We start from the raw sequence: 27836 nt of genomic DNA, 5'->3' as shown, positions 1-27836 counted from the left end.
ATCCCTTTCAGGTTCAAAACAAATTGAAAATGAAAAATTAAAATGAAAATCCACATTTCATTGTTCGAAATAGAAATTGAAAATGTGGTTTAAAATGGGCAAACGAAGGTGAAATAGCCCCATGCCATCTTCATTATACCAAGAGCACACTTTCCTATCTTACTAAAGTAGGCAGGGAATTGTGATGATTTCATAAATTTGTTCCAGATCACTTTTAACATCACTTTTCAACCCAACTGTATATGTATATAATGCATAGGAACATAATTATTTGAAATATTCATACAATTTAATACAGAACAAAGCTCAATGTTACCAAACTGAAAATGCTACTAACCTGTGGATAAGACTTGGCTGTAGAGTTACCCAGTCCAAGCTTGCCGTAATCACCATCACCAAACGCCCATACAATATTACCATCGGCTGACACACATAAGGTATGGTTCATGCCACATGATACCTAGATAGAAAACAGAAAACACTGATAGGTGATTTTTGAAAGTTCAAATGGATCTAGACAACTTGTCATAAAGAAGATATTTTTTTGCCAACCACTTGGTTAGTCCTGGCCTGGGCTCTGTAACACAAAAGTTTGCAATCAATAACTAAACATCACTAGCCAATCAAGATAATCATTGTATGTTCATTCTATTCAAAACTCTGACCAGAAACCAATTAGAATGTTGCATTCATATTTGCAATCTTCTGCAAACCTTTGTGTTAGACGGCCAATGACCTGCCAATGATTTGCATTCTAGCTTTCACTTCTCTCTCTTTCCATACCTCATTTGCTTTTAATTTAGCCTTTTAGGACTCGATCCAAGTTTCCTCTTTACACGGAAAATCCAAAAACATGTACAAGAAGACCTGTGTACTATTTGAAAATATGTCTTCAATAGCAGGATTCTTTTGTTCCCTCTTATTTTTTCGAAATTAACTTCAGCTACAAAACCAGAAGCCCAATTCACATTAGTGTCACATGTCCACGTTTAAAGACATCATGTTACTTAATTCTATAACAAACATTACTAGGAATTTTCCTAGAAAATGGACTAATGACCGCTTATTTGAAGAGTTCTTTCATTTTCCTTGTAGCAAGCTTATAGCAAAAAGAAATTTAAATCATCAACACATTGAGTTAATGTTTTTCTGGGTTAATGACAAGGAAGAGTAAAAAATGTTGACATAAACTGTACCTGACCCACAGACTGGCCTAAGGCTATGACAGGTTCAGGAGTCTTCTTGTTAGATGTGTTACCATGTCCAAGACGACCGTAGTCTCCATTACCAAATGTGAAGAGTTTGCCATCTGAGGTCACCACAGCAGAATGCTTGAAGCCACACGCCATCTGAAACAATATTTGAATATTTGTGGTGATTGCTATTGAATATAATAAGGAAACATTTATGAATCTATAGGTAAAGAATGTACACTTTGAATGAGAAATACGACAGTACAAGTTGTGGTGGTGATGAGTAATTATAATAGTGATGATTATTATGGCGATGGTGATGTCGGTGATGATGATTGTGAAAATAATGATGCTGATGAAGAAGACTTTGAACAATGATCATGATTATCCTCATTCCTTCCCCCAACCCAACTGAACACCACTCTGCACAGATTTCAATTAATTTATCTCCTCTCCTTACAATGCCTCTCTACTTATCTTGACCTCCTTCAGATACCAATGTTACCATTTTCCAGCCCCTCCCCATTTCCTCTCCCCAATCTCAAACATGGTTGTCACTGAATTAATAATAATAATCCGCTTTTATATAGCACTAAATACATCGGAACAACGTGTCTAAGCACTTTACAGACATATTATTACCGCGGTCATCGGATTCAATCAGTCATTCCTGCACACAATAAGTGCACATCCTCCACTCCCTGTGGAGTGACTTTCCCAACCTTGATGGTAAAAGCACTCACCTGACTTATCTCCTCTCCTTGCAGTGCCTCTACTTGTCTTGGTCTCCTCTGCCTATCACTGTTACCATGTCCTAGCTTACCGTAGTCACCGTCCCCCCAGCTGAACACTTCTCCACTCTCAGTCAAAGCCATAGAGTGACCGTCTGAACCACATGATGTGACAAGCTGGGTCACCACAAAACCTTTAAGGGTGGAGGAGAAAAAAATGTAATATTTTGACATTAACGACAATATCACACATATTCCTGCATGAGAAAGAGAAATCAAACAAAAAAATTCTATCAAATGAAAGAAATACAGATAAAGGGAGGGAAAAAAGAGATAGAGACATACAGAAAAACAATAACACAGAGTGAAAGAGACAAAAGGAAATATCAAGGGAACAAACACAGAAGCTCTTGGATAATACTGAGAGGAAATTAAGGCAGAGAATCAGAGATAGGGAGGAATGGAAAAATTATTATAGAGAGAGAAAGAAAAAGAATAAAGAATTGCAATATGCAGTCAGGGAAAATGGAGGATGTGTGACATAAGACAGAGAAAAGCATGAAAGCTCTAAATGTAAAAACAAAGAATGATATCTACTTATATTTCTACTGTAAAGACGGACAGCAGGGACAGAGAAAGAAACAGAAATATACTATCAGATACTCAGCAGAAAGAAAACACAATAGGATGACTAATCAAGTTATAACTCATACCTTGTAGAGCTGATATGACAGTAAGAGTATGAAGATCGTCTGAGTTTCCTTGTCCAAGCCGTCCATAGCTTCCTTCACCACAGGCTGACACTGTCCCATTAGAATGAATCACAAAGGTACAGTTCTGACCAAGGATTACCTGTACAAAGATCATGAATAGTCAATTTGGTTTAAATTCATCCATCTGAACACAAAGCCAAAAGCTTAAAATGTTATACCTTCATTAATCAGTCACATAATACCACAATTTGATCATATTTCACTAGTCGAAATAAATTTTGTTATATAATCCCCCCTCCCCCCAACCCATTATAAACATTGTCTTAAGACCCCCTTTTTACTGCTATTGGGCAACGTTGTTGATGTTTTTTCAAATTTCGACATCTAAAAACATTCAATTTCATTGAATTTCATGTAATAATCAGGGTCTCATTGCATAAAAGTTACTATCATGGTAACTTTGCCATGCAATGGTAACTTGAATGGAATCCTTGATTCTAATTGGCTGTTGATCAGCGTTATTATGGTAGTTACCATTGGATGGTAAAGTTACCATAATAGTAACATTTATGCAATGGGGCCCTGAAGATCAAATATGAGTGGAATTTACAACAGCAGAAACAATGCTTACTTGCTGTGCTGATGAGAATGAGGTGACAAGGTTGGGAGTGGCTGTACCTCGACCAGTCTCTGCTAGTTGTCCCTGCCTACCACTTCCCCAGACAAACACCTCACAACGTCCTCCTAGCTGCCAATCCTAAAATCAACACAATAAACATAATTGCATGTCTAATTCAAGCGATCTGAATTTGTTTATATATATTTTTAGATCATGTACAATGCTTTCCATTTACGATAACAATGGCATGAATGGCAACCATATTCAAAGTTACAATACTGGTTACCATTCCTGGCAAAGTAACAATGATTGCCAAAGATTTATACAATGTGACCCACTTCGATTACACTGTAGTACAAACTCACAATGTCAGCATCAATTCGTTGCAGTTTAGTTATGTACATTTGACAGCATCAATACAATGGAATTCTCCTCTAAAAACTTGACAAGTCAATGAATGATAATATCTTGGCCCCTGCAAGTACATGCTTTTTGCATTGTACTTTTGAGAAGTAAAACTTCATTGCAATCTAGTTATTTACATTTGACACAGTTTGTGTATTCATTTTTGTATTACACAAAGAATAGTGTTTGATACTGTTGATTTATAAAAAAATGCAGAAATTTGTACAGACAGGAAGGCAATTTTGTCATTTGGTGACATATCTCAGTGATATTGTACAGAAAATGTTGCCAATGTCTGTCACACCTCCTCTTACCTCAGGTTTCTGCATTGCCCATGACATGATCTGCTGATCCATAGTCAAGGACCACTCGCTGTTCACCGTCGGCCTCGGCCTCTCACCGGCCTGGAGTAACTCCATGTTGGGCACCACAAACTCAGGGGGCATTCCCTCCCTCTGCATGAGTGCAGTGGCCGATTTCATTGCAGTGCAGAATGAGGATAGCCAGTTCCATTCTGGCAGTATAGGGGTGTCGTCTTCCAGGGTGAGGTGGGGCGGGCGAGGGTGGAGGTACAGGGCATGGCCCAGGTTGAGGGCAAGAGCAAGGGCAGCGAGACACTGGAGGAAGCTGCTATGGACAAGCTGATCCCCTCTCAAAACTTGTCCCTGAAAGAAGAATTTCAGAAGTTTCATACTACACTGTAAGCTATTGTCTACTAGTGACAAACTACATGTAACACATGTGTACAAATAGTTTTCTTTACTAATTTCTTACTTATTCAACAAAGAATTTGTATTACTTCCACATCTTCCTTCTCAAATCATTCTTGTAATCAATTCATACCATTACTCTCCATTACCCCATACTTCCTTATTTCCCTCCTTTAATCCATCAATTCACTAATAATTTCATCATTCCTTCCTTTAATACATCTATTACTTTTTTCGCCATGTCCTCATTATTTATTCTTCCTTCCCTCATCTAAATCATACATCTCCACATTCTTCATTCCTCACCTTCTCAGCTGAGTACTGTGTCTGTAGGATCATGGGCAGTCTCTCCAGGAATGCACGTAGGAACGGAGCCTGGTGCAGCCCTACAATACCCTGAGAGACCAGTGCCATACGGCAGGCAGCATAGACCCGGTGCTTGAGGTACCAGTCCTCGGAGCACACACCAATGGTCAAGAAACGGGACTTGGCTGAGCAGAAGGCCAAACTGGCATTAGATGTCCAGGATAGATCCTGGACAGGGCCGTCTCCCTTGAAGGTGTGTAGAACAGCACCCTCCTGTGATTGTCAAGAATAGAAACATCAAAATTTCCTACTTTAAAGATTGGTAACTCATCACATTCTTCTCATATATCAGTTTTTCATTCCATTTCACGTTTGGCACTTCAAGAAATGAAAAATACTGAACTTATGTTTGCATAAAAGTAAAAATATTGGCCCAAACTCCATCTCATACATCAAAATAATGTTTAACTATCTAAACCCATCTAATTATATATCATCTACATAATAAGCATCACTACTGTATATTTCCAAATCCATAATCAATACAAGTACTTTATAAGATGGTTCTCAAATATTGCAAACATGTTTTTATCTAAAATATTCACCATACTTTCCTTGTTTCATGAAAATGTAGTAACTGCACAAATATGATTGAAATAACAGTTCATATAGTCACGAAACAAACAATATGCTTTCTATTCATTTTATTTTTAAGAAATATCATTCCATATATGTCAAATACTTACATGTAATGCCCATACATTAACAAGGCCTTCTGAACACCCAGATGCTAACAACAGACCATCTTGACTAAAGGTCAAATGTGTGATGACCCCTGAGTGACCTTTGACCACTATCAACTCTTTGGGCTTTTCATCTGCAACACTGCTCTTTTCCTGCAAGTTAAAAATAAAATGTCCATAAATAATTCATTATCAACAATCAAATTCTGGGGAAACTTTACAGCTCTCATTAAAAAAAAAATATGAAAGACTTTTTCTCTTCCATGTGGTATGGGGAATTCATGTTTTGTGAAAGAGGGCTAGGATTTGTTTAAAAAGTAATCAATTTGATAAGATTTAAGATAATTTATTGTCATGCATAAGAATACACAAAATTTGCTTTCGGGCATAAAGTTACAAACATGAATACAATAAACAATGGCATAAATAATATATTTAAAGGTCAAGTCTACCCCAGTAAAATATTGATTTGAATAAATAGAAAAAAATCAAACTTGCATAACACTGAAAATTTCATCAAAATCGGATGTAAAATAAGAAAGTTATGACATTTTAAAGTTTCACTTATTTTTCACAAAACAGTGATATGCACAACTCTGTGACATGCAAATGAGTCAGTCGATGATGTCCATCACTCACTATTTCTTTTGTTTTTTATTGTTTGAAATAAACAATATATTTCATTTCTTAGAGATTTGGCCATAGGGACCGACTTGACTGAATCATATAGTATTAAAGGGGAAGTTCACCCTGAAAAAAACTTTGTTGTAAAAATAGCAGAAAAATTAGTAAAAAATATTGGTGAAGGTTTGAGGAAAATCCGTTAAAAAGTAAGAAAGTTATTAGAGTTCAAAATTTTGGATTTGTGACGTCATAAACGAGCAGTTGCCCCATGTATTATGTAATATAAAATGCATGAATTTCAAATTTTGTATGGTTCCTGATGACTTAATTTTGTTTTCTATTCATGATCGGGTGTGAAATGATTTGTCTATTGATATATAAAAGGTACAACGAAAACCATTTTTAATTTTCTGAGAAAATGAAATTTCTTTGATTTTTTACCATTCGCTATGTATAAATGCTGCTCGCATATGACGTCACAAATCAAATAATTGAAATTCTAATAACTTTTTAATTATTTGATGAATTTTTCTCAAACCTTCGGCAATATTTTTTATTAATTTTTCTGCTATTTTTACAATAAACTTTTTGTCAGGGTGAACTTCCCCTTTAAACAATGCTAATTCTACAGGTTCAGGGAGGAATTGATCACTGTTTCACTTGACAAGGAGGCAAAAAAATTAGAATATTTCATATTTCATATAATAAAATACAAAAGAAATAGTGAGTGGGTGACGTCATCAGTCTCTTCATTTGCATACCCACCAGGATGTGCATATAACTGTTTTGTGAAATTAAGCGAAACTTTAAAGTATCATAACTTTCTTATTTTACATCTGATTTTGATGAAATTTTCAGTGTTATGCTTGTTGGATTTTTCTCTTTTTATTCAAATCAATTTTTTTGTTGGGTGGACTTGTCCTTTAACAAACAATCATAACTGTTAAAATATGTATTGCACAACTGTACAAGAAGAAAAAAGAGAGAAGGTAAAGGGAAGAATGAGATCATAGAGGATAGATGAGAAAAAATAGAAGATAAGAAAAGAAGAGAAATCAGAGAGAAATAGGACAATGCAATTGTGCAACCTACTTGCACAGTACCAGTCACACATCTCAACACCCGTCCTACCAGAGAACGATAGATTTAGACTATCAATAAAAAGAAAGATGAGTGAAGATAAAGGACAACCCCCCCCCCTTTAAGTGACCTGTCACATTTCTAAAATGCACTGTAAAAATACAGAGTAATTTCATGACCTTTTTCTATGGAATTTGGGGCAACATTTGAAAGCTAATTGATATTACATCTTTTGCAATAGGATGAAGAGCTGCTCAAACATCACTGTACATTAAACATGGTCAAACCCAGATTCTTTACCTCCTTATTCAGGGTTTTGTCAACTCTACTGATCTTACCTGAGCTGGTGAGGCTGGTGTGAGTGGTTCCAAGAACTGTCTAGGTCTAGATCCTAACGGTGTTGGTATGTCCATACGACTCTGATATGGTATCCTCCACACATGAAGACTACCAGTTACACAACCACTAGACAAAAATATAAATACATGTATTTCAGACAGTTGGTCAGCAGTTAAAAAGCTCTAAATCATGATTTGTTCCTGTTGAACTGGGTGGCTGAATTAACCTCACATTCAGACAAGTTTTGAGTCTGAATTGATTAATAATATAACCATTTTCCCTCTCATAAGCATACAAGGGCTGATATTGAACAGCATGTCAAATCCTTCTTGAGTTTGTACTTGAAAAATCAAATCTTACAATAACGAATAATGTCAGTTTCTTTTGCAGGAAACAGATGATTCATCATTTGCAAGACTAATGATCTACTTATGGACAAAAAAAGCCATGAATTGACTGCAGGTTTCTTGTAATGCTACCTTTTATGAATATGAACCATATGTACTTACATGGCAAGAATGAAATTGGGATTGCTAAGATGAGGGCTGAGCAAGCACCATTCCAAGGTAGAGACCAGGGGACAGGATGGAAGCTGAAGCTCAAATAGACAGCTTGGCTGCTTGCCTGTCTGAAGCCAGATCTTGACCGCATCTCCGGCCGCACAGCTGGCCAGGAGATGACCAGTAGTGTTCCACTCCACACACAGTACTTGGTTCTAGATGCAAAAATTGATTGATGAGAGATTGTTTTTGTTTAAAAGAAAAATTCTAATCCAAATTAAATAATCCCTGAGACATTATCTTGACTTTTAATGACCAATTGCAAGTGCTTCTCTGGAATCAAGTTTGTCAGTGCTCTTGTTCCATGTATGAAAACATACAGATCTTTCAAACTAAATTGAAGGTACAAAAATTAAGACTATATCACTGACTTACCTCATGAGCTTCTAGAACAAATGATGGTTCTGGATCAAAGGTATCTCTACTGCAGAAAGCAAGCTGACCATCAGAGTAACCTACAGCAAACCGATGGTCTTCATCGTACCATGCTAGGCAGGTAACAGCAACTAAACAAATTAGAAGAGCAGTTTTCAATTAGAAATAATGAAGGGCAATACATGTAAAAGGATCTTCTGGGAGTATGGATAGTAGAGATGTTTCATGGTGTGCAAAATAACAAGTGGAATGCCTCTGGCCTTCTCACCTGCATCACGCGGTTCAATATAGCAGCAGTGCTGACTTTGAATACTACTCTAACTCACACAAGATGTTCAGTGATACATGGTTACTCTTATGTCCACTTTTTATGAACGAGACCAATAAACTTACAGAGATATGATGGTTATTCAACAAAAAACCCCAACATAGCCAAAGTTCACTGACCTTACATGACATTTGACCTTGATCATGTGACCTGAAACTCGCACAGGATGTTCAGTGATACTTGATTACTCTTATGTACAAGTTTCATGAATCAGATCCATAAACTTTCAAAGTTATGATGGTAATTCAACAGATACACCCAATTCGGCCAAAGTTCGTTGACCTTTGACCTTGGTCATGTGACCTGAAACGCGCACAGGATGTTCAGTGATATTTGATTACTCATATGTCCAAGTTTAATGAACTAGACTAATAAACTTTCAAAGTTATGATGGTAATTCAACAGATACCCCTGATTCGGCCAAAGTTCATTGACCCTAAATGACCTTTGACCTTAATCATGAGACCTGAAACTTGCACAAAATATTCAGTGATGCTTGATTACTATTATGTCCAAGTTTCATGAATCAGATCCATAAACTTTCAAAGTTATGATGGGAATTCAACAGATATCCCCAATTCGGCCAAAGTTCATTGACCCTAAATGACCTTTGACCTTGGTCATGTGACGTGAAACTCATGCAGGATGTTCAGTGATACTTGATTAACCTTATGTCCAAGTTTCATGAACTAGGTCTATATATTTTCTAAGTTATGATGACATTTCAAAAACTTAACCTCAGGTTAAGATTTCGATGTTGATTCCTCCAACATGGTCTAAGTTCATTAACCCTAAATGACCTTTGACCTTGGTCATGTGACATGAAACTCTAATAGGATGTTCAGTAATACTTGATTAACCTTATGGCCAAGTTTCATGAACTAGGTCCATATACTTTCTAAGTTATGATGTCATTTCAAAAACTTAACCTCAGGTTAAGATTTGATGTTGACGCCGCTGCCGTCGGAAAAGCGGCGCCTATAGTCTCACTCTGCTTCGCAGGTGAGACAAAAATGAAACAACGGAAGTAAAAAGCGTGGCTTCCAAACTACAACTCTTCGTAGTGGTAGTATCAGGATGACATGACTTTATACAATTTTAACAGGATATTTAAATGTATCACTGCAGTGACCTTGAAACCTTCACAAGATTATTGTAATCAATTAAATCAGTCATTTTATTGCTTATAATTAATTACAACAGAACTACTTGGGTTTTTTTTGTACATTTTTTCATGCCATTCTTTTCACAAGCACCTGCTCACAAGCTAAGAATTACTGATGGCTCATTATCCTTGAAATCAGTTTTGTGTTTGAATCATCTAATATATGCATTATTGTTATAATTCATGTAAATTCTCATTGATTAATGTTAATTTTTCTGTTCGAGTTGCATATGTATATTTTCAAACATCTTTGATCATACTGATGTATTTCACTCTGTCATGTTTACAGTACATATTTTGATTTTGATGTTGTTTGAAGGTTTGCATGGTGGCATGTACAATTGCTGATGTGGTTTACGGTACACCATGTGGAGTGTTATAGAAACAGTGGATAGAAGAGAAGAAATGGATAGGCGAGAAAGTTTTGAGATTTGAGAGTAGAGTATTCTTTCTTGAAAGTAGTTCTGAAAAGGACTGTAAACCAGAAGGAATTGAAGACGGACAGTCAACCTGTCCGAAACGTCTACTACTCATCATCTCTACTCGCCGACTCAAGCCAGCATCTCCTCTTCAGCTCTACTACTCAAGCTGTTCTCACTCATCAATTCCTTCTGGTTTACAGTTCTTTTCAGGACTACTTTCAAGAAAGAATACTCTACTCTCAAATCTCCACTTTCTCGCCAATCCATTTCTTCTCTTCGTCTATCCACTGTTTCTATAACACTCCACATGGTGTACCGTAAACCACATCAGCAATATTTCCATTTCATGGACAATAACTAGATACTTGGAATGAAAGCCATAATTACCTCCCTGCCTGTAGCACTGCTCCAGTTCTACCCGATGAAAGGTAGTATGATCTAAGATCTCAATCAGACCAAGAGAACCATCAGCCCTCCCTACCACCAACATATCAGTGGTAGTACCAGCCCTACCCTCTAGTAGACCTTTATGAAGAGGCCATGTCAGGGAGGTTACCAACTGGGGCTGGATGTCTAAGTGACCACGCCCACCTAAATGGATATGTAGAAAAGGATGGTGAAGAAAGTGATATGGTGTGGTACAAGACATTAAACAAGTAAGACAATCAAACGTGGTATGATAAACACATTAATCCTATTCAACAAGAAATTAAATAAGAACATTTGCAAATGTTTACTATAAACGAGAAAGAAGCGGGACTTTTCATCCCCCTAACTTTCTCTCTCTCTGAACACCCTTGTGAATGTCCCCTGTGAGAGATGTCAACAGTTGGTGAGAGATGAAGCACTTAGCCGATCAAGGTGGGTACATATTCATGATGATTGATAAATAAATGTTAAGGTTCGAGAGAGGAATACTGTCGGGTAAAAAAAATATAATATGTATTTAGACCAAGGAAACAGATTTTTGAAGGAGACAAAAAAAATCAACTCATAGCCAAAAGTCCATCCTATCTTGTTTCCCCCTTCCTGTCTCTCCATATGTCCCCTCTTACATCTCTCCTTTCTCTCATTCTTTCTCCCACTCTATCCCCCCCCCCCCCCCTTCTCCTAATTAACATTCTGTCTCTCCATGACCTTGACCTTGACCATGAAGGTCTAATCCAATGAAACTAGGGGTCTTTTTGCCCACTTCTTTCCACCATCACATTTCTTATTTCCTGCCTCTTCACCTGTGGTAAACCAAATATTGACCAGGTTGTCAACAGAGCCGGCCATAATGCGACCACTGGGAGTCCAGCAGAAGTTTGAGAGGGGCAGTCCATCTGGGTAGCGCCCCTTCAGGATTGCAATCTGGTCCTCAGTGGCAGAGAAGGTACATATCTGCTGGGGTAATGGGTGGGAGGAGGGCGTCAGACTCCAAGTGCGGACACGCCCATCTCGACCACTGTGTTGAAGAGTAGGAGAGAATAAAAAGTTAATTTTCTTTTGTCAGAACGATTGCATTTATCATAATTTTTAATAAGTAAAATGTGGAAATCATGATTATTTATCACTATTAGTTATCATAAACATAAACATTCGACCATAACAAAAAAGTAGTTGCTTCACAACTGATATATGTATGCATGCTCTATTGTATTATTATATTCTATTCATGCATAATACCGATGTATTGATGATTGAAAATCAATATGCTTCAGGCATGTAACATATTTGCATGTATGAACTGTCTATCATTACTAAATGGTGGGATTTAAAGTAACATTACAAGACAATGAAATGCAATAACTGAGACCAACAACAAGAGGGCAGGATGCATAATGTTTTCCAATATTTCCCTATTGTGGTATCCATTCCCCCTTTTACCTCTTGACTGAGGGTTGTGCAATAACATAAATGTAATAATTTTCAAATTACAGTCAAAATGTCATTACAATACTCACCATGTTGCTAGAAGAGCCTTCTTGGAATTCCACCTACTGGCTGTCAGGGGTGCTGTATGAGCCTCTACCTTCTCCACTGGGCACTGAGGCAGCTCTCCTTGGACATCAGCCACCATGGGGAGAGACTGGGGACCCCTGGATCCTTTCTCTTCCTTTTCCTTGCCGGCTAGAGCCTTGACCAGCTGCTGTGCTGCCCACTGACGATGTTCACTGGCGAGACGACTTGACAGGCAGCAGGCCGCTAGGGCATTGGCAAGCAGTAGAGGATTGGACTTTGGTTTGGCATCTGGAAAGATAAACATACATTATATATGATTTATCATCATTTGCAATGTCTTAGTTGCTATTATGCCTAAGAAACAATTGTTAAGCTGCCTTCATGAGAAGTAGGTATTATCCATATAAAAAGTCGAATCCTACCTTTACTGTCACTTGTTCCATGTGACTTTGCTGTAGATGGTGTACTCTTGGCTAACAGAGCAACAAGAGCCTTAGTTACTGCAAAACTAGGGGACGATAACGCCCTCTGATCTGAGCTTCCAGGGTCCTCTGTTGCCATAGTAACTCGTCTTGTGTCTATAGCTGCGATATTTAGACCACAGGCAGCCGATAACAGATCCTTTGAAAGAAATGAGGGGGAAAAGAATGATGTTGTGTTTTATACTAGAAAAGTATATTAGGAAGCATAAAGCTATCAGAATGAGCTTAGAGCAGCTCCTGTTACACAGTTTAAATTTAGACAATGCTTGCACTTGTAGAAAAAAATATAACCCGATTTTTATATGCTAAGTATGGGTGGTATGGGTGCGGATATACACACACAGTATTAGCATGTGTTTGAAGAAAACAAGGAAGTTCTTTTGTAAATAGGTAATTGTATTTATTCCTTAGAGGAGAAAAAAAATAAGGGTTGAGTATGGTTGATTTTGTCAGCAAGTTTCATTTAATATCTTACCTTTGTACATAACTGAACAAGCAGTTTGGCGGCACTAGGATTGCTCAAGACCAGAGCTCCTATGGCCGAGCTAAGGTATGAGAGACTAGAAGTCGGAGAACTATGGCTGATAGCATCCACTACTGAACTGGTGGTCGATGCGGGACTGGGGTAGTACTGAGTTTGAGAGAAGCTTGTGTCAGGGTACGAGGTCGACATCGAGGTGAAATCAGCTCGGCCTGCTGCAGCAAGGCACATGAGACGGACAACAAGACGGATGTCAGCGAGGCCTAGTCTCTCAAGTCCTTCAGAGAGATTGCATGCTGACCCACTGTGGAATAATTGATATAGAAGCAGATTTTCTTAACAAATTTTAAGTAAAAGTAGATTATACTATGAAAATGGCAAATTCTGACATGGGACAGTGTTTTGGCAAAACACTAGTATTCGCTATCGAAATTGCATATCAACTCCTCAACAGTACAGTAGGTGATGAAAAATAATACCAACTATGTTTTTGATAGCTAAACACCATGAGGTGTAAAGTCCAAGACTAGCCTATTCTCACAATGGTTGTTGTGGCAGTTGTTTCCACACCAACACCAACATTAGTTTTAAATACCAAATTTGAAATGAAAATTGACATTATGGCCAATGAAACAGCATGAAGACAATGCTTTACCTGACAGACAACAACGAAAGAGCTCTCATCACCATTGACCGTGCAAGGAGAACTTGGGAGGCTGCAGCAACCTTTCTTAGAGCTACACCTCTCTCCTGGGGTGTCAGTAAGATAGACACCTGCTCCCCTAAAGACATTCTGCATGGTTGCCCATTGATGCTTGGGAAACTGGTTGCATCTGCAACACACGGAAAAAAAATAATAAATGAGATTTTTAAAATGAATCCAATTACAAGATATGACACTATATAATACCCCTAATGCATCAGAAATTTTGATAGTGAAGACGAAAGGGCTTATAATATCATAGCAAAGCTTTTCTTTACAGCGCAGATACCTACAAAGGAGAAACATCACCACTGTAGTCACACCAATGGATGGTTACAAGGTAGACATGTCTCACACTTAGTGATGTCCATGAAATACAGCAATTTGTTTTTCTGCCATCTTTAATAGTTGTTTGCTATAGATATGGTACAAGAACTGTAGAGTTCTAAAAAAAAGGAAAAAATCCCCCAAATTACAGTTAAACCTGCATTAGTGACTACCTGAATATAAGGAACACCTCTCGAAAGAGACCCCATAATTGGTTTCCCTCATATAATTTTCCACATTGTACATTGAACCCGTATTACAGGAATCTGCCCACAAAAATCATCTGGTCATAATGATCATCATTCTTTTATACATTGGGCAGTCTATATAGACACATTCCCTTGTACCTTGTTTGTACATCTTACCATTTTGTTGTGCACTGCCAGAGCTGGTCTGTCCTTTACAATCACAGCAGGCCTTGGCCCCAAGTGGGTCTTGTTCTGAGAAGTCAAGAGCTGAAGGAATGGGCCTGTTATCAGTCAGACCAAGACGATGCATGACCTGTTCAAAGTTCTCTTGGCCAGATAGAAGAAGATCTTCATCAACTCCAAGATGACCAGTCTCATCTATAATGAAGGTAGGAGAAACCCATTCAATCATTATTAACAATAGCAATGTACCATAGCATCGGCAACAGTCCTGAGCTTACTCAAATTGTCCAATATTTCCCACCAGTTCATTCTGAGACCTTGTCATGTGAAAATAAATGGTCAATATTAGAATGGTAGAAAATTAGCTGCTACTCTTTAATTTTCATAATACAAATAAGTTGTCAAGAAACAAAACAATTACAGCATATTTCCAATCATTTTAGTTTTTTAAAGGATAAAGTGGCTATGTTTCATATAGGGTGGAAGTATCAAGACTAATGCTCAAACGAAGGAGTGATTGGACCATCTATGAGGCATTCCCCTTCAAGAAAAGAGCAAATTAAAGATCCCATCCATTGCACACAATGTATACATTTCAATCACACCAACTTGAAACAGATAAGCTTCACATACAAATGGAGCATACATGTACTATCTTGGATAGCAGAGCAATGGTCTCATGAAACATAAGCTATTATTTGGAATGTTACTGAAAGTAACCACTCATGCATACAGCATGATCAACACAATATCAGAGATACAGCAATGACTGAGTGACAAATGCATGAGTGCCTGAAGTTTCAGGATGAATGTGGAAGCTTATTGTCAACATCTCTGCAATAACTTACCATCAGCTCCAGCATCTGCTCCTACACCCAAGTCAACAGCGACAGGTGAATACTGCGAAGGCTTTCCCTGAAGGTACTTCTGCCTGCAGTCTTGGCACAGCAAGTAGTAGGGTGTGCCCGTCCCGCAAGCCCCTCCAAACCAACCATCAACGTAGGAGCCATTGCTACGGTATCCCATGTGACCGCAGCTCTTGCCGCAGCCAGGGTGATGCTGGTGCATGTGACGGTTGAACCAAGTCACCATGGAGTTACAGAGCTCACAGGTCACCTGAGCAGAGCTCACATGTGACAGCTGAATCAGGATCAGTGAGTAAGAGAGATGGGGATTAGAGTGAGATTCTAATATTTATTTTCTTTCTTTACAGAAATATACATCCTTTTTCTTCTTTTATTTCAATTTGGCCGCAAAGCAAACAACTTACATTTTTCGCCCCAACACCGCCACAATTGGAAGCTACATGTATGGTGGCAATATGGCTCAAAAGCCAATCAAAGTAGGCATTTTAGATGAGCGTCACCATGAATGCAATTAGATTTAGACATATATGTTTTAAATATGACCTATGAGGTGCTCTTTATTGATGAATAGAGATGGCTGAATTATACATGTATAAATATGCATGTACTTTATCATCAAATCAATTTAGCAGTTGTATCAGGGAAATACGAACAGAGGATAAGAGCAATTGCTGACAGTGTAATTTCAATCCAGCCATCACCATCCACATGGAGAAAACAGGATTTTAGATAAATACCTACCTCCTCATACCACTGTCCAAGTAGATCTGTTTCAGATGTGATTTCAGCAAGGAGTGTGTTAGTCTGGTCATCATCCAAGTCCATGTCCTCGTTATCAAAGACAGTCACGTCAGGTAGGTTCTGAGGAAAGGCACTTGACAGGAGGCCACCTCCAACTCCCATCAGATCTTGATCTAATGAAATGAGTAAAGGAAAGATATTCACCATTTAAATAAATGAATTGGTTTTAATTACAGCAGATTGCTTTATCTGCTGTAATTAAAAAATGTTGGTGAAGGTTTGAGAAAAATCTGTCAAGGAATTGCGAATGTATAATGGCTCGGTCATAAAAACGTAAAGAATTGTTACGAACGTAATACAAACAATTTTTTTGACCCATCTTCTCAAGAAGGCCAAACGAAACCTGTGTTCGCAGACCGTTCGTTAATTCGCAGCTTGGTAAATGGTCTTATTTAAGACGTTTTAAAGTCATACAAAGCTGTGTTTGATTGGTATTACTAGATAGTATCATGTGGGTTCTGAATTTAGGATATAAATATTGGTCAGTTGTTCTAGGAATATGATCTTTCATCACATCCATGGGTATACTCACATGGAACACTCGGTGTATCCAGACTCCTAGCCATAGCATTGGCCAGTGACGACAGGTCAGCTACTGCTCTATACCTCTCCAGACGGGATGGAGGACGTTCTGTAGTTATGGCAGGTGTGATGCCAGCCCTGGTACAAATGCAAGACAAAATTTCAATTTCTTTTGTACATGATATTAGTTTCTTTGAATTCAGAAGCTATTGAAATAGATTGAAATCAAAATGCCATCGGTTTGTTTGCCGTGTTCACTCAAGAAGATTGCTAACCCTGTAGAATGGATCTGGTTCAAAAAGTTTACAAAAATCAGTCAATCATAATTCATTACAGTTCATTGACAGGTGGGCGACCTTGAAAATATGAAACCAAAATCTCTCAGTTTACTCTTACCAAATATTGGAACAGCTCAACTAGCTATGAAACATCAACATAAATTCTACAGTCCTTGAGAAAGAAGTGACAACTTTTTATGTATGAAAAAAGAATCAGGTTACAAAAGGTTTGCACCCATAAGGGCAGTTGCATGTTTATAAAATAGCCTTAGAGTTCTTACTCGTCGACCATGAAGATAGATTCCTCAATGCCTGCATCTAAGCCATTCTCTCTGTCAGTTGAAACACCCATGGTATCAGTATTAGCTGTTTCTTCAACTGAAAGTGAAGTAGAGCCCAACCCAACAGTTGCTCCTGTCAAGATTTCACTATCATCCATGCCTTCTTCTTCTTCCTCCTCGGGATCTGGCTCAGCTGTGTGAGGATGCTCCAACATCCAAGTTGCAAGGACAGTGATGCGTTCCGGGTCAAGCTCTCCCCTCGTCCCTGAAAAAAAGGAATTCATTGCGAGTTTTATTCAAGATTTCTAATTGGTCAAGGTCTCTTCTCATCGCTGTAAAGAAGGAATTCATTGTGAGGTTCAAAACACAAACATTACTGAAAATTTGAATTTTAACAGATGAAAAAAAAACATCCATGACCACTATACGTGTAATATTGAAATAATAGATAGATATTCAAGTATAATTCACATTACGGACCCTATACCAAAGCTTTAGACAGGCTTTAACAAAGAAATAAGAAGATTACCAGTGACTTCCATCGCTTTCTGGATATGCTGTATAGTAAAACCCATCTCCAGTAGAGGACCAGCGATAGGAGGGGGAGGAGGAGATGCAGCTCGTCTGGCAGCTGCCCTGCTCGCTGCTGAAATCAAAAGAGAAGGGAATATAAACTATCAATCATCCATGATGAACAAATATTCCCTGAGAATTGTCAAGTCCCATCATGTTGGTTTAAAAAAAATTTAATATTAAGATGTCTTTGAATTGCTTCAAAATAATGAATATATATATATATATCATTGAAAATTTCTTGTTCATGAATAATGTTTATGAACACTTTGACGATTGTCATTTTGCAATAGATAGTGATTTTACATGATTGTAGTCTTAAGGTTATTGCATACAAACTTAGTGATCAGCCCCACCCCTCTTAATTCTACAATGTAAACAGCAAATAATTTCTTTTATTGTACACTTACCTGCAGCCGTTTCTCTTGCAGACTCACATGGATCTGGTGACGGTGGGGGCGTGTCAGCAGGAACCCTGGGAGGCCCTCTGGGTTGACGTCTTAGAGTCAGGGTGCCATTGTTGCGAGTAATCCTCCTCAATCTCCGAGGAGGGATGGAGGATGATGGTGTGGGTGGGGCGGAGACCGGAGCCAGGGACAGGCCTTCGTCCTGTGATTGGTCATTGCTATCCCCTTGGGGGAGGAGAGAGTCTTGGGGTGGGGTTTGGGATGGTTTGGAAGAAGTTGATGCAGGTAATGCTGCTGAAACCAGAAGAATACAAAAATTGACAACATGAGTTTGATTGAATTTACATTTTTCTTAGATATTTGAACACGATGAGATGCAAGGACTCGAGTGTCGCCATTGATCACAGCTTTTAAAGCGAACTGAGCTCTAATGCACAATACTAAGACACTAATCCGGACTAGCTAGTCCTGATTATATTTACAGCTGAAGGTCACTGGTCACTCACTACCAAGCTTATGCTTGCCAGGGTTTTTTTTTTAGCAGATAGATGTAGTGTACTCATCATGGTATTTCTAATCAAAATCTACAAACCAGATAATGTTTAAAATTTCAAAAAAAAAGCTCTGCCCTAAATCTTAATCCTTATGCGATCATTTTCATGCTACATATTGGTACTTAATAACTCAGTCACCTTTAAATGTAAACCCAAACAATATGGATCTTGAATTGGAAATGTGTACAAGGTGATATCCCCTACCATTGATACATATCATTAAACCATCATTGATAAGTTTCACATGGTCACCTAAACACTGACAAGTAACTGGAAACATTTTTTAATTACTTCCTCTAATTCAACATAGGTACCATACTAACCTTCATTTGTTCCCCTTTCTTCACCCTCTTCCACAGCAAACGGAGATTGGGCTGTCACTTTCACCAACATGGCTTGCGCCCTCTCTAGTTCAGCAATAGAAACAACACGTTTGATGGGCGATGGCATAACGGCTTGTTTGACCAGTCGTCTCATGATAGACCGAAGGGTACTCCGTAACTCCTCGAGGCATTCCCCACTCTTTGGAGGATCGTCACCGTCCGATGACTTAGGGCTTGGTGGCCTAGAGGAGGACGACGTGGACTGGGTGGATGATTTCTCTTTGCTGTTTTGCCGCTTCACAGATTTGTTACTTGTTTCCATCTTTGGGACAAGGAGCATTTCAGCATACTTGCTGCATCCGATGATGGTTCCCAAAGACTTCATTGCATTGACCTGTAAGATTTGTTTTAAAGAAAAAATAAGTAGGAAAGAACTCTACTATATCACATTAAAATTGAAAATGGACCAAAATGAACAAGTGGTTTGAATTGAGAATACACAGAAATTTTCATGAAGCAACTACATAATCATAACAGTTTGAACAGCCTGACTTAAGTGGAAGTTATAAGGGCCCAGGTACAAGAATACAACATACTTAATTGACACTTTTAGCTACATTCAAGCCATTCCATAAAATAATCAACATTTTGTACATCCAATTCTCATTTTTCTTAATTATGACCTCAAATTAATAATGAACCAAGAAGTCATAATTTCAGAGCATTACGTCATTTCACATGAAGCACAAAGCAGAGATGAATATTTCAGGGAAGATCTTGTACAATGTACATAGGGTTTAAATGTCCATACTAATGGCATTGTACATTTACAAACAGAGATATTTTGATGTTACACTGTAACCTTTATATGTGTATATGCATGGTTGGATCATGCCATTAATATTATTAACATGAAAACCAATAGAAATCCAGCATCTTACCCTAACGAGAGCTAGCATAACCTGCTTCATTTCAAGCTGTGCCTGTTCAATTGGATCTATTGATTTGGATATCGCACTTCCTCGTCGATCACTAGTTGGTCCTGCCTCGCCAACACCACTGCTTGCTGGTATATTTGCAGGTTCTTTGTCTGGGAAATGAAGGAAGAAACAGAAAATGAAGAAAATCTTCAGATCATAACTTTTGAAATAATATAACCTTAAACCAAATATCATAAATTACAAGGAAAGTTATGTAACTTAGTTGTGGTACCACCCAGGTTTTTATTGATTTGTGCCTTTATTTGCAATTAGAATTCTGTAAATCAGTGAAACTACACTACAGGCGCTGTCAACAACCACACAACTAGGGGTCACCATGAGGGCTGAGATTTGTATGTTCTCGATGTCAGCACTATCTAGAGTTGAATATGAAGAAATAATAATTCTGACCTGTTCTTGGAGGGTTCGCTGCCAGTTGGGTCACAGCAGGAGGAGCCAAGACGTTTGTTGCAGATGACGTTGCAGTGTTGCTGTCATTGCCAGCAGGTTGTGTGAGTTGAATGGTGCAAGTACTAATGGACATGGAGACCGAGATCTCAGGAGGAGCTACTGCAACTGCAGCATGATTGTCCGTCTTGGGGATATCACCTGAGGCGGCGATGGCATCAGTCACTTGGGTGCTGTTAGGTGTTGTTTCCTGGCAAGACATGGCTTGAAGATCTTCTGTGATGCTCTGAAGCATTTCCTCCACCATCTCTGTTGTCACAGAACCAGAGCCAGCAGCAGCAGCCGCCTTGGCATCATCAGTAGCAGAAACATCTCCATTGTCCTGTTCAGAGACTGCCAAGGGTGAACTGATTGCTCCAACTTCATCAGGTACTGGCGAGGAAGTCTTGGAAGCAGATGCTGTCTCATCTACAGGAGGATCAGTTGACTTTGGGGTTTGGGCAGCATCTATGTATAGATGACAACAACAACAAAAATCATTGATATTTACTTTGCACACAGAATGCAAGAGAATTCATGTTAATTTCTTTCTGAACTGAGCTACTATCCATATCATTTAATCAAATGCATAATTTGCACACACATACTATATAGTATTGGTTGTAGGTGTTGCTATCAAATGTACGTTATATGCAAAAGTTGTGTATTATTAGAACAAAGGTACATGTATAAATTAAGAACGATAATGACAGCTGAAATAAATATCAAACCTACCTCCATTCTGCATTTCATCATCCATTGCTTTAGCTATATCCTCATCTAATGACCTTTCAAGAATCTCCTGTTCCTTTTCTTCCTTCCTCTCTTCTTCTTTGCCCTCCCTCACCGCATCTTTTCCTTTATTACCCTTTGCCCCATCTTGTCTTGCTCCCCCTTCCCTTGGGGAAGTCTTTGGAGTCTCCTCCGCTAGACCAGAGAGGAGGGCTAGGTTGGAGAGGAGGGATGGGGTCAAACCTTGCAATCGACCTGTGTCAAAGGTCATGGGTATCACAGGTTCCAAGTTGGATATTGCACTGTCACTGCAAACAACAAAGGACAAGTACACATCATAACAAGATATACAGAACATGTACACTGTTTTAGTCTAAATCTGTTAAATATTTCAATATCTACAAAAATGTAACACAACATTTGAAAATTATAAGAATGATATTATTAACTGCAAAATATCATCAGACACACAAACATCAATTTAAGTCTATACTGGTAAATTGAAATATAAAGTAAATTGGCATGTGATAATAAATAATTCATTCAGGAAAAAACATCAAATTCTATAGAGGCTGATTCTATTTTACTAAAATATTTTTATTGAATTTTACATTTGTGAATGATCACCAATAAATTTCTTAATGGAGCTGATTGCAAACATTCACATGGCATTGAATTGATTAAGAATAGCTGGGTCAAACTGGGGTTAAAAATGATGAAGGTCAATCCATTTGAAGGTCATATGAAACCCAATTGTGATAGGATCAATCACTGAACTGTTTCTCAAGTTCCATTCAATAAAATTTTGGAGAGGGAGGATGTTGCAAGACTCTCACTTTTCTTGCACTCTATCACATCAATCAAAATGACTAAGTAACTACTTACAAGCAAATGGCCACATCACAGGAGCTCATAAAACAAAAAACAAAATGCACACAATTATTACAAGCTCACCTGATATTGGCATCACCGTCTTCCCACTGTACCTTGGCGGAGGAGTTACCGACCTTGGCCACGCCCAGAAGGACCGCCTCCCTCGACGTCTGTCGATGGATACAACGCCCTCCCATCCGTAGACCTCTATCGATACCACCAATGATGGCCAAGGCTGGCCAGACATGCTGACACATATCCTCAAGACCTGGCAATGGAGAAATTCCATTTTGTAATTTGTGAATCTTCACCACATAACAAACAATAAGACAGAAGTTTTGCCACTATTTCAACAGCCACCCCTATCCTGCCATACATAAAACTAACTGTCACAGTAACAACTGTACTGGTCAAGAGCCAATCAAAATCACAAAATCAAGTTTATACTGGAAGATGGTAAAGTTTCCAGAATAGAAAGTCTTCAGTAACAAGAACCATGATTTCTGTCAGCTTATTTTCCATAAGGCAGAAAAGAGTGTAGGCCAATTCAATTATGCATAACTGTGTTCTATTGCCCATAGCATAAAAAAGTTTGTAATTAGTATGGTTTTTCAAGCATTGTGATGGTTATCTTTGAATTTCCCTACAAACGTTCCAACATCCTTCACATGCATATGACATATGATTCTGCCATCTTTGGAAGACTTATCTAATTGCCTTAGTTCATCTTTGTGTATTGGTGAGTAAATTTGCTTTTACATGACTTACTTTGAATATGAGTCTCATTCTTCTTGTCATCCGGGAAAGCTGATGGTAATTCCTTTGCATCATCTTCCTTCTTATCCTTCTCTCCATCCTTCGATGAATCCTTCCTTCCTTCAATCTTATCTGACACTGATGGGATGTCATATTCCACTACTTCCTCCCTTTTCACCTCTTCACTCTTTCCTGAGTTTATTGTTTGCCTAGTAGGTACCATCTCTCTATTCTCATTGCTGTTCTGCTCGGTTTGAACAACCTCCATCTCCTTCAAATCCTCCTTACCGCTGTCTTCTTTTCTAACCATTTCCAATGATTTCTCAGTTTCTTCAGTCCCACCCTTAGTTTTTTCTGTTACTTTTGTGTCATCCTCTTTTAATTTGTCCACTTTCTTGGTATCCTTATTTCCTTTTGAATGACTCCTACTTCTAGCCTCACCTCTACCCGAGGTAGTATCGCCATGGAGATGACCCAAGACTTGACCAATTGACTTGAGGCGGTCAAGGAGGCAAGAGTTGACAACGTCACGCCACTGGTCATTCCGATGAAGCCAATTGACCAATGAGATGTGGGATTCGGACAGGATGGAGGTCATTGGGGCACAGAGGGGGTCACCGGGGTAGAGGTCACGAGGTGCCCCTCTGACTTGCATATCACAGATCTTGACCTGTAAATAGTAAGTATAAAATTAATGATTCTTCAGAGAACTTGTTTTGAAGTGCCCATATACAGCCAAAGGCCAGGCTCTACACTACTTTTGAAACAACGCCTATTTTTCAAATATTTGTCTTTGATCTTACGTTACTTCTCTAGAAACCAAAACATTTTCACTGATCAATTCACATAATCAACAGACCAAGTGAAAGGTGCAATGGTACTGGGTAATATAAATTCTACAATTTATGTCCCAGTCAACAGATAACTTTTTATGTGCACAGAAGCATCATGGAGTGACATAAACAGAAATGCATTACTGTGAATTCTGCATAAGAATAATGAAGATTGCAGCCTGAAAACCTGATTCATCACCTCACTGGCAGAAGAATGTTTACTGGAACTGCATCCAATGCAAGATTGTCAGCCATACTGTACTTCATGCCCTTTTGCCAGACAAGCACCACATGAAATGCTCACCTTTTCACCAGGATTACTGCTGTAGAACATGACCACAGGATAGAGCTCAGTGGCTTCAATGTCATCAAAGGCCAAACGAGGTTCCTGAGAGAGACAAAATTCACTAACAATGACATACCAGAGAGAAAATTCAGAAACAATAACAAGACAACCATTGACAAAATAATTCTGTATTGCATGAGGTACTGTAACTGAACTGTTGTCCAGTCCCCTACCATCACTTCATACGATATTAACAATATAGCAGGGTTGACTTGTTTAACTGGGCAGATGCTACAGTCAATTGGTGCATCCAGTTACCATAAGTAAAATAAATAACAAGAAAAAAAAGAGGTATACAAGAGTAATACTTACATGTAGTTGATTTCTACTCTCATTCCAATATTCTTTCTAATTCTGATCTAAAATACATACATTGTAGGATTACAAATACATTTGTCTAGCAACCTCATCACATACAACATGCTATTCATGAGATGAGTAATACCATATGAAGTGATTGCAGGAAAAAGTGCAACATTTGGTCATCATAAGGTACTACAAGATGTAACAAGCTGGAAAATAACAAGGTCAAACAGTACAAATATGTATGGACAGCCTACCATAATACAGTTTCTTTTTCCCTTCCGAGCTTCCTCAACCCCCCCCCCCACTCCAAATCACCAGCTGTCTCACCTCTCCATTCTTGCCAAAGGACACTGTCCTTGCCTCCATGTCCAGTACACATGTGACATGATCCCCCTGGGTGAACCCTGGTAGTGTCAGGGTATGCTCTCCGTTGTGGTAGAGATTGCCGCTGTATGCCCGGTAGAGCCACATGTCTGAGGTGGTGCGGTGGCTGAAGTCTCTGACAGGGTAGCGGGAGACACCCACACACGTCCCTTCATTACCTTTGTTCTCCTTCACAATGTTGAACTGTACATGGAAATGATAGTTGGTGAACACAGATTTGCCCTCTGACAAATTTTATGCAAACTTATGATATAAGGACTGGAGCTCCATTCAGAAGCCCTGGTAGATTCTACAAAATAGAACCCAATGTAACTTGTTTTAAAAAAATGTGTATTTAATTATATTTAGGTCATTACATTGCAGAAGAGGATATGCCAATCAAAGATCATCAACTCATTATCTGCAATTGTCTCAGTAGCTCCAAACCCAATCACAATTACTGTCAAGTCAAACCCATAACATTTATGGCTATTAAAGTGCTGAAGCATGATACTCTTATTCAAAGAGGGCCAAATCAAAGATCATCAACTCACCTTCCATTGGTAGCATCCAGCAGTTATTCCTGTGGCTCCTAACCCATACCCTCTCCCACCAGAACCATGTACAAGGGTGTGGCTGTTCTCAACGCTACAACAGACCGTCTTATCAGGGTCAAAGACAGCATCTTGCAGAATAAGACCATCGTCGTCATCATCATCATCTGATAAGAAAATGAGAGGAAAATGTGTTTAGAAATCTGTTGGCAAGATTTATTTTCTTTCCATTTTTTAAGGGGGGGGGGGGGTATTTCAAATATTGTAAGAATCTGTGATTTCTCAAAACTACAAGCCTACACCAATACATTAAGTTAGGCTTGAAAATACAATTACATCTGGTATAATAGCAACCCCACGGTGAAAATAACAATTTTCCTACTTTTTCTACACTTTAAAATGTTAGAAATGAATAGCCCCTATTCGAAAAGATCATTAATCACTACAGCATAGTAATATTCAAATGAAGAATTATTCAAAAAATCTTATCTAATTGATGCTATAGTAAGGCCTTTAAAATGAAGAGAGTCAGGTTATTTATACACATCTGAAAACAAGAGAATGTGGTTTTATAGGGGAGAAATTCCCTAAAATTATTTTGCTAAAGTAATATCCTCAAATTGGCTGTTCGTTGAAACTGACCTGATGGAGCATCGGCAAGACTGATATTCATCCAGCAGCTATTGCTGTTGATGGTTGTCGTGTCTGTCAGACTCTTCTTGGTGAATGGAAGCGCCCTCTGGTTGCTTTCGGGCCGTCCTGCATCAGAGGAGGATGTGGAAGCTGATCGTTGTCTCGCAAGGGCACTCTGAATGCGGTTGGCACAGTGACGGGCACTAGCGAGGGGTGCTGACCACATGCTGTTTGAGATGTTGGTCATCAGCTGTTCAATGACCTATGAAATCACAAATGTGCAATGATACATTTTGAAATGCAGAATACGTCATATAATTTCTGATGGGCACTATCTATTGAAGTCATAAAAAGGATTTTTTTAGCTGCCATTACGAAGTTGTCAATTATGGTAATACATCAGATATTCATGTTTACATCTTTCCTTTACATGTGTTCAGGAATGATACAATAACGTAAAATGAAGTTGAATCACTTTTAATTCAAATGATTAGTTGAATATGTAGTTGTACCCTGATACCTGTATCAAGGTACTAATGATAATCATCCTCCCTTCTGCTCATTCTGAACCCATTAGTAAATAAGTTGGATCCATTTGCAACCAATGAGGTACAAGGGCTATTTTTTACAAGGGGGGGTGGTAATTTGCCCTTTTGCCCTTATGCTAAGTTAGTTATCCAATTAAGTCAATCACTGCCACAACCTTCATTGACTATTGCAATTGTTATGATAATCAGTATATGACAGCTTTAAAAAAAAATAAAGTAAAATAAACTTACTTGGATTTGCTGCCCTCTATTGTTTGTGTTGAGTGCAGGTAAGACAGTTTCAAGTAGATGTAGTGCTAGAAGTCTTGTTCTTACATTCTCAATTCGAGGAAGACCTAGGAGGAATCAAAAACAATTATACAATGCATATATGGTCTGTTACAACAGCAAAATCATTTTCAAATTTAATCACAAATCATATTTTGATGAATCAAGTTATGTATTTATGTTTCTTGTTAGATGGATGTATATGGATGTGTATGTATCTTGTTAGATGTATGGTATGTCCTTAACAAAATGGAATTGGGATGATTAGAAGGAGTGGAAATAGGGTCATATAAGTTTCAAATTATTTACATATTTCATGAAGTATTTGAATTTAAAAGTGTCTGTGAAAGGTTGATTGTGATTGGATTGATGCAACAGGTTTTGAAACAAATGAAAACATCAAAATCCAAGATCACCAACAAAATCTATGGGTCAGGTTTCATGAAAATCATTTCCATGAAAGATTTTTCTTAGCCAATCAAATTTCACAATTTCAGAAGCTTGTAACAATAACTTGTAACCTGCCACTGATTGCAGACTTATGTAACCTATTGTGACCCCACCTGACTGCGGATGATGTCCAACAATAGCCAATAGGATATCTGTCCATCCGCTGTCGGCCATCTTAGCCTGTACCACTCCACAGCTAGAGACTCGACGTAGGAACACTAAGAAGTCTCCAAGTGCATTCTGAGCAGCTTGCCTGGTGCGTCTCCCAACCTTATGCTCTTTATCTGTAACAAATTAAGTATGAAAGCTTGAAAATTTCATTCATTAAATCACATTGAGCGATGGATTCTTATGAAAGTTCTGGCACAATACACAAAGGATTGATCCATAGGTTAATTAAATCTCAAGAAGTAGGAGAGGATGCTTTATTTAAACTTGTAGAATTCCTTAATCCACATATTAAAGAAGTGAAACTGGCTCTAACTAGAGAATGTATTAAAAATTCCTTACTGAAAGGTAAAA

General features: G+C 38.3%; 1 protein-coding gene across 4 annotated transcripts in view; it reads right to left on the bottom strand.

Annotated features, from left to right (window-relative positions):
• LOC121416188 (probable E3 ubiquitin-protein ligase HERC1) overlaps nucleotides 1-27836 on the bottom strand; it is a 67764-nt gene that overhangs the window by 8684 nt on the left and 31244 nt on the right. For 2 of the 4 annotated variants that reach the window (XM_041609676.1, XM_041609673.1), the window contains exons 30-65: nucleotides 27428-27598; nucleotides 26829-26932; nucleotides 26059-26311; nucleotides 25417-25583; nucleotides 24827-25066; nucleotides 24152-24235; nucleotides 23027-23684; nucleotides 22340-22526; nucleotides 21389-21693; nucleotides 20618-21121; nucleotides 20168-20316; nucleotides 19227-19620; nucleotides 18353-18643; nucleotides 17899-18015; nucleotides 17370-17634; nucleotides 16821-16948; nucleotides 16229-16401; nucleotides 15470-15761; nucleotides 14616-14816; nucleotides 13876-14053; nucleotides 13215-13524; nucleotides 12680-12878; nucleotides 12260-12545; nucleotides 11546-11760; nucleotides 10701-10904; nucleotides 8399-8529; nucleotides 7973-8178; nucleotides 7463-7589; nucleotides 5424-5573; nucleotides 4678-4950; nucleotides 3976-4326; nucleotides 3269-3394; nucleotides 2638-2776; nucleotides 1937-2118; nucleotides 1197-1349; nucleotides 338-460 (exon numbers count right to left, since the gene is read on the bottom strand). In XM_041609676.1, the coding sequence (XP_041465610.1) occupies nucleotides 338-460; nucleotides 1197-1349; nucleotides 1937-2118; nucleotides 2638-2776; nucleotides 3269-3394; nucleotides 3976-4326; nucleotides 4678-4950; nucleotides 5424-5573; nucleotides 7463-7589; nucleotides 7973-8178; nucleotides 8399-8529; nucleotides 10701-10904; nucleotides 11546-11760; nucleotides 12260-12545; nucleotides 12680-12878; nucleotides 13215-13524; nucleotides 13876-14053; nucleotides 14616-14816; nucleotides 15470-15761; nucleotides 16229-16401; nucleotides 16821-16948; nucleotides 17370-17634; nucleotides 17899-18015; nucleotides 18353-18643; nucleotides 19227-19620; nucleotides 20168-20316; nucleotides 20618-21121; nucleotides 21389-21693; nucleotides 22340-22526; nucleotides 23027-23684; nucleotides 24152-24235; nucleotides 24827-25066; nucleotides 25417-25583; nucleotides 26059-26311; nucleotides 26829-26932; nucleotides 27428-27598 (8036 nt within the window). The remainder of the gene's footprint in view (nucleotides 1-337; nucleotides 461-1196; nucleotides 1350-1936; nucleotides 2119-2637; nucleotides 2777-3268; nucleotides 3395-3975; nucleotides 4327-4677; nucleotides 4951-5423; nucleotides 5574-7462; nucleotides 7590-7972; nucleotides 8179-8398; nucleotides 8530-10700; nucleotides 10905-11545; nucleotides 11761-12259; nucleotides 12546-12679; nucleotides 12879-13214; nucleotides 13525-13875; nucleotides 14054-14615; nucleotides 14817-15469; nucleotides 15762-16228; nucleotides 16402-16820; nucleotides 16949-17369; nucleotides 17635-17898; nucleotides 18016-18352; nucleotides 18644-19226; nucleotides 19621-20167; nucleotides 20317-20617; nucleotides 21122-21388; nucleotides 21694-22339; nucleotides 22527-23026; nucleotides 23685-24151; nucleotides 24236-24826; nucleotides 25067-25416; nucleotides 25584-26058; nucleotides 26312-26828; nucleotides 26933-27427; nucleotides 27599-27836) is intronic. The other 2 variants (XM_041609675.1, XM_041609674.1) reach the window with 2 other exon arrangements.

Source organism: Lytechinus variegatus, chromosome 5, assembly GCF_018143015.1.
Source record: "Lytechinus variegatus isolate NC3 chromosome 5, Lvar_3.0, whole genome shotgun sequence".
Lineage (NCBI taxonomy): Eukaryota > Metazoa > Echinodermata > Echinoidea > Temnopleuroida > Toxopneustidae > Lytechinus > Lytechinus variegatus.
The sequence above is the reverse complement of the archived record's forward strand: the minus strand, read 5'-3'. Positions and strand labels throughout refer to the sequence as shown.